The sequence below is a fragment of the Curcuma longa genome, chromosome 8 (assembly GCF_044706935.1).
Source record: "Curcuma longa cultivar G26 ecotype Majalengka, Jawa Barat chromosome 8, ITB_CL_G26_1.1, whole genome shotgun sequence".
NCBI classification, from domain to species: Eukaryota; Viridiplantae; Streptophyta; class Magnoliopsida; order Zingiberales; family Zingiberaceae; genus Curcuma; species Curcuma longa.
This window is the reverse complement of record NC_133868.1, coordinates 4,947,609-4,953,569: the sequence shown is the minus strand read 5'-3', so window position 1 is coordinate 4,953,569 and position 5,961 is coordinate 4,947,609. Positions and strand designations below refer to the sequence as shown.

The 5,961-nt window shown below is 40.6% G+C and overlaps 1 protein-coding gene across 1 annotated transcript; it reads right to left on the bottom strand.

Annotated features, from left to right (window-relative positions):
- Positions 1-570: 570 nt before the first annotated feature.
- Positions 571-4,805, bottom strand: LOC141833275 (E3 ubiquitin-protein ligase WAV3-like). The gene is made up of 2 exons (XM_074720677.1): positions 4,438-4,805; positions 571-2,695 (listed from the first exon to the last, which is right to left on the bottom strand). Exons 1-2 carry the CDS (start codon positions 4,660-4,662, stop codon positions 833-835), a joined length of 2,088 nt encoding a protein of 695 aa, XP_074576778.1. The 5' UTR covers positions 4,663-4,805; the 3' UTR covers positions 571-832.
- Between the last annotated feature and the right edge of the window lie 1,156 nt (positions 4,806-5,961).

Below are 5,961 nucleotides of genomic sequence, written 5' to 3'. Positions count from 1 at the left end.
AGATAGATTTGTCAAAGAAAGGAGGAAAGATAGCATCCAATTCTAAAGATTGGAGCTGTCTTGCATGGACCCCCATTCCCACATGCAAGGTTTCCATGGAAAGAGGGAAAGCTAAATGTGACAGTACGAGTCTTGTGGAAATAGTTGACTTACTTGCCATTCAAGAGCTCTACAGATTAAGAAACAGACAGGCACAAATGGTCCAAGCTCTCTGTCGTGTACAGCTCATGTTTGGCTTGAAGGAATCGCAAGCTGTGAGATAGTGCTGTCACAAGTCATGAGGTCAATTGAATAATTAAACTAAAACTAAATTAAATTGATGCTACACTTTTCATCATCCTCTACGTCATATAAGCTAATTTAAAAGGTCCTAGTCCTATCATTCATCTTCGGAATCAACCTAAATTTGTTCCAAAATAACAAGGGATTGGCCTAACTTAATCTAGCAAAACAAGGTCGTGAAGGAATCATGCAACATAACCTGTGCTGTAAATAAGTATATCAGCTTGCATCAATATATGAACTCGATAAATAAATAAACTAGCAAACTAAAGAATGTTTCACAGATCATGGGGCGTTTGTTCTTTATCTCAACAATCACAAAGGCACAAAGGTATACTTGTTTCATATTATACATACAATCTTTATATACACGCCATTAGACCCATTTAACAATAGGTAGAATAAATCCCAATCTACTTAACCAATCTATAACTTATTCATTCGCAGTAAAACAATGGGTCGAGAACCAATTTAAAAGGTCTTCTCTTAGTTCTTCAGGATGTACCTAAACTTGCCCATTTTCTCCCACAACCAACTGAAGATTAACAAATTACCTGGGTTTTGGTCCTGCTGGAAATGACATTGTGTGACGCATCTTGGAATTTGAATGCCGTGTCACAGGACTAAATGTTTGGGACCTCTGTATCATATCAGCCATGGAAGGTGTCTGATAGGATTGAGTAAAGTTTACGCTATGGGTTGAGTCCCCCCGCATAGTTGCCCGCTGGCACAAGTGGGAGCTCAACCCTGACAAAACATATGCTCGTCCCGATGCCTCATATCGTTGTCGATCAACCATTCTCGCTTGCATCTCCCTGAGCTCCGCATCGAGGGTTGCGCACAGTTGGTCGCCTGATTTTGCAGCCTCAGACTCAAGAATCCTTTTACGGCATTCTTCCAGTAAACAAACAGCTTCTGAGAGTTCACCATGCTCAGCAGCTGCCTTTGCTTTGGCCATGGCCTCTGCAGCGTGGAGTCGGTTCCTTTGACGATCAACCTCTATTGAGATTGGTTGTGACACCACCGACTCTGGCCTAGAAATCTTCAATTCTACAGCTGCTGGACTAATTACCCCCTTTGTCACAGGATCACTATACACACAACTAACTTTGAGAAGTTGAGTCTCATGGTGTTCTGGAGGAACATTGACAGAAACAAGATAGTCCCTCTCTTCATCGGCATACAAGTCCCCAGCATCTATGGTCCCACTACGTCGAGCATCTCTAATCCAACTAGCATATCGACCAGATTTTATGCACTGTAGCTGTACATCGTGATGCAGACACTCAAGCTGCACATGCATTTCTTGCACCACGACACTAAGAAGCCCTCCAATGCACTGAGCAAATGCATCCTGGATTGCACCCTCAGCTTCAATGAATGAGAACGTTCCCCCAGAGGTCTCAGAGATTGAATGCATGGATACAGAATCATGATCGGAACCAAATCCAAACACATGAACAGGTACATTATGGACAGTTCCATCTCGAATAGATGATGGCACAAGTGACCTGTAGTCTGGTTGAGTGTGTCGTCCATTACGCAATGTTGGAGAAAGGAGATAGGTATCCTGCCCATCGGACAGTAGGATGATGCTGCAGACAGGATTCTTCTCCTTGCGTTCTTGGATCACTTTGGCACCTTTCCTGAGTCCCTCTGTGATATTTGTTCCACCACTTGTTGCCAGTGCATTGACAGCCTGCAATGCCTCCTGGCGGCCAAATTCAGACATTCGACGAAGTGGAAAGAGCCTTCTGGCAGTAGATGAGAAGGCAATAACGGACAATCTATCCAGTGGGCCAAGATTTTGGATCACAAATCCCATTGCCTGCTTCAGAAGTGAAAGTTTAGTGCCTGACATGCTACCACTTACATCAAGCACTGTCACAATATCGACTGGGGCTCGATGTGTTCTGGGAACTTCATCACCTACACGGACATTTTGTGATGAAGCCTCTGTTCTGGGAGCAAGAGGAGCCTTGAGATGAATCAAAATTGTGAAGTTATCTGTCGAAATCGACTCTGGAATAGCTGAATATTCTGGGTATGTTTTTATCACTACCGTGTTGGCGGATCCACTGTGGCAAACTCCAGAAGCTTTGGAGGTGGTGTCTAATGCTTCATCATCATTGAAAATGCAAGGCTCCAAATTGAGCAAGAGGGGATGCTGAAAACTATAAGCATGATGCCTATTTATGTTCACTGGATTAACTGTCGACCTTGCACGAGGAGAATTAGAAGGGCCTTGGAATGGTATTTCCTTCCATTTTGCTCTACAAACTGGACAAACATGGTTGCCATACTTTATGCATGAGGCGATACAATGGAAGTGGAAGCTATGAGAGCATTCCGCAGTAAAGATTGCATGACCTTGCCCTGGTTTCATGGTTGTCAGACATATGGCGCACGTCCTCTAGATATAGATAAAAGGGAGGTTAATTTCATATAGCATGTCCAACATTATGTTGCCTAGAGTTAGAAACTGAAGAGCATGAAGCTCAACTAATATACAACCTGAGAATAAAAGTAAGAGAAAAAAACAAACAAGTGATGGAACAAACAATAAAAGAAAATTAATTGTTGATAAAACATTAAATTGTTATAGAAGTCTCCTTCCCAATATATACTACATGAATGCATAATTCAGAAAAATAATAACTATCAAAACGACCACAAACTTGACCTTTTCCGAGCATATCAGAATAATATCAAGACTTGAGTTTGTTTAGATTTTTGTCAGAAATAAACAAAGGCTAATAATCATACAAATACATGAAAGAGGAAGTTACTCTAACAAGATTTTGGAATATTTTTGCTATAACCTTCTAAGAATGCCAATGGTATAATACATTTTAAATTGATTCAAAAAAGAAGCTGAAAAATGAGACGAAGTGTTTATATTCTACCAGTGTGTATGATGTACTACTTGATCATTGAAGCATAACTAATGAATACATGCCTATAGAACATGTAGATGCTGATCAAATTATGAACAACTTAATCAATGACAATATTAGAACCCAGGACACCCAAATTCTCTATCCAGATTAGAAGTGATAACATTGAGAAATTAAACATTTATTTTTGGTAAATGACAAGAAAATGAAAGGAAAATGATTTGAATGATTATAAGTGAAACATAGGCAGTAGTGTATTTAATAAACATGACAAATGCAGGTGAAAAGTAATAAAGATTGTAAAATGGGCAATCCACGGCATGATTTTGAAGGTTCCAGTAGGATCTAGCTAGGTATAATAGGCAAACAATCTCTATTTCAAACAACATAATCCCAACATTATTTTGAGGATTAACTAACCTGCTCCTTGTTCCACCTTACTGGGAGCAACAACCACTCTGTTTGATGAACCAAAGGGTAGAATTTAATGGGCATTGTCCCATGTAAACCTTATGGTCTTTCAGCCAAAGAGAATAATAGAACTTTGTCGGAAAAATAACAAAGGTTGTCAAATAAGGTAACCATGTAAAATTCTGATGAATCTAGAAAGTAACTATAGTTCTAACAGAAAGGGCCAGCTAAATCTGTAATATGTGCTTCAACGGAACTTGATCACAACCATTTGCGCAATTAGAATTAGCATAATATAACAAACTATTCTACCTTAAACTTATAATGCAATAGAATAAACACATTAATGGTTGTTAGGGGGATCAAGGTGATCTTCACCAGGGATGAGGAACTTGAGGACTCCAAATAAAAACACCCTTATGCCTCATACATCATGCCTTTTTTGTTGAATTTTAGTGTAGGATACTTCAAAAGGCGGGATCATGATCGTCAAAACTCCAGATCTGCTGCTCCAAGCTTGCAGCATCACTTTCTAACTAAATTAGTTGCGCGTTTCAAGTTAGGGCAGGAAAATGCAACCAAAAGTTAGAATATGACCCCATTTTCTTTTGATAAGTACAACATGCAACGGATGATGAAAGAGATCACACAACGATCTCTACATGGCAGTCAGAGTGGCAATGGTAAAACAAGGAAGTAGGCATGTAGAGAACCAGAAAAGAGAGAGAGAGAGACCACGTTCAACCGCGGGCACTGACGCGACCTTTGGAATTTGCTTACCCACTCGACAGATCGAAACCAAAATCCCACGAGACGAATAGATCAAAGAGGAGCAAGTGCATCCTACCTTGGAAAGGCCGCTGCCGGATGTGGAAACCCGCGGGCGGACACCTGAGGACGACTGAGTGGGAGCGGGCGGCTGTGAATCCGACGGATCTGGCGATGGCAAAGCGGCGGAGGGGTCCGAGGGCGTGACAGGGGGCCTGACGTCGCTATCGCCTTCGGCAGCGAGGGGAGAGTGGACGCAGAGCTTGAAACCCCTTAGGGCCTTCCTCCATCCGCTCCCGCCCATTCGATCTGCCGATCTTGACTCGATCGCCGGCTGGCCTGCGGGAGGCGGAGGAGAGAGAGAAAGGAAGGGAGGGAAGCGAGTGATCCCCGTACGGGGAGGGTGCTGGTGGTGGTTGCGGGTAATTATCGTCGGCCGGCGGTGGGAGGAGGCTACTACTCGTTGATTGGATTGGGAATTGAGGTTTAATTTAAAGATAAGCAAAAACTTCGATTCACTCCTTAAAAGTTTAGGAAATTTTTAAAATGCTCCCAAAAGCTCAATATATTTTTAAAATGCTCCTTAATATTTCTTAATATTAAACCCCTTCTCGACGAAAATATAAATATTATTAAAATTTAAAAATAGATTTTAAAAATTATTAAAGCGTAAGAGGCATTTTAAAAGTTATCCTGAAATTAATTGTTGTATTTTAAATTTTAAAAGCAATAAAATTTTTAGAAGTGTTTTGAAAATATGTAAATTGTTTAGAGTGGAATTAAATTTCCACTAAAGGATAAGTGTCGTTGGACTCAAAGACAAGTCGATGTACTACTAAAACCACTAAATCTTTCAACGTAGATATTTTTTGTACCACTAATAAAATAAATGCTTGTTTTTTTCACAAAATATTTATTAAAAGAGAATTGTTTTTTTAGTTATGATATAGGGAATAAAAATTAAATCTACATCTCAAATTATAATATGACATCTTATCAAATATTTTGTACCTAAAATATTTTTTATTTTAACATTATTATAGCAGCAAGTTGACAGAGATGATAATTTTCTTTTGAATCCGATCGAAAATCTAATATGAAACCCGAATAGAGAAGGATATGAAAATTTTTTTTAAATCTGATTAAATAATTAGATAATTGAGTATGTGAATTTTTGAATTTGAATATAGTGGTGAGTTTAATAGAATTATATCTAGATTGTTCCGGCTCTTTACCGACGACAGCAGAATCACCGGACAAGGGGGTGGCCGCGTCGCCCAATCCCGAGACCGCGGAGGAGAAAGGACCTGCAGGGGGGCACTGGAAACACGGATTAGCTGGGCGCCGGGGGATCCCGGCGTGGCCACTCCGACGCTCAAGTCAGATCAACAGAAAAGTAGAAATGTACCCCTCGGATTCAAGATGGGTTTGATGTCGTACCTGTGAGGTTTATATAGAGCAAGAGGAGGGGGCGATATCTTCGGATCTAGCTGTTTGGGATTGGAGGAGATGGCGGACTTACAGTGGTCCGCTGTGTGAAAAGTTCTTCAGATCCGGCGGTCCTCCCCTACCTCTTATCTTCTTTGAAGGGTTGCGATTGACT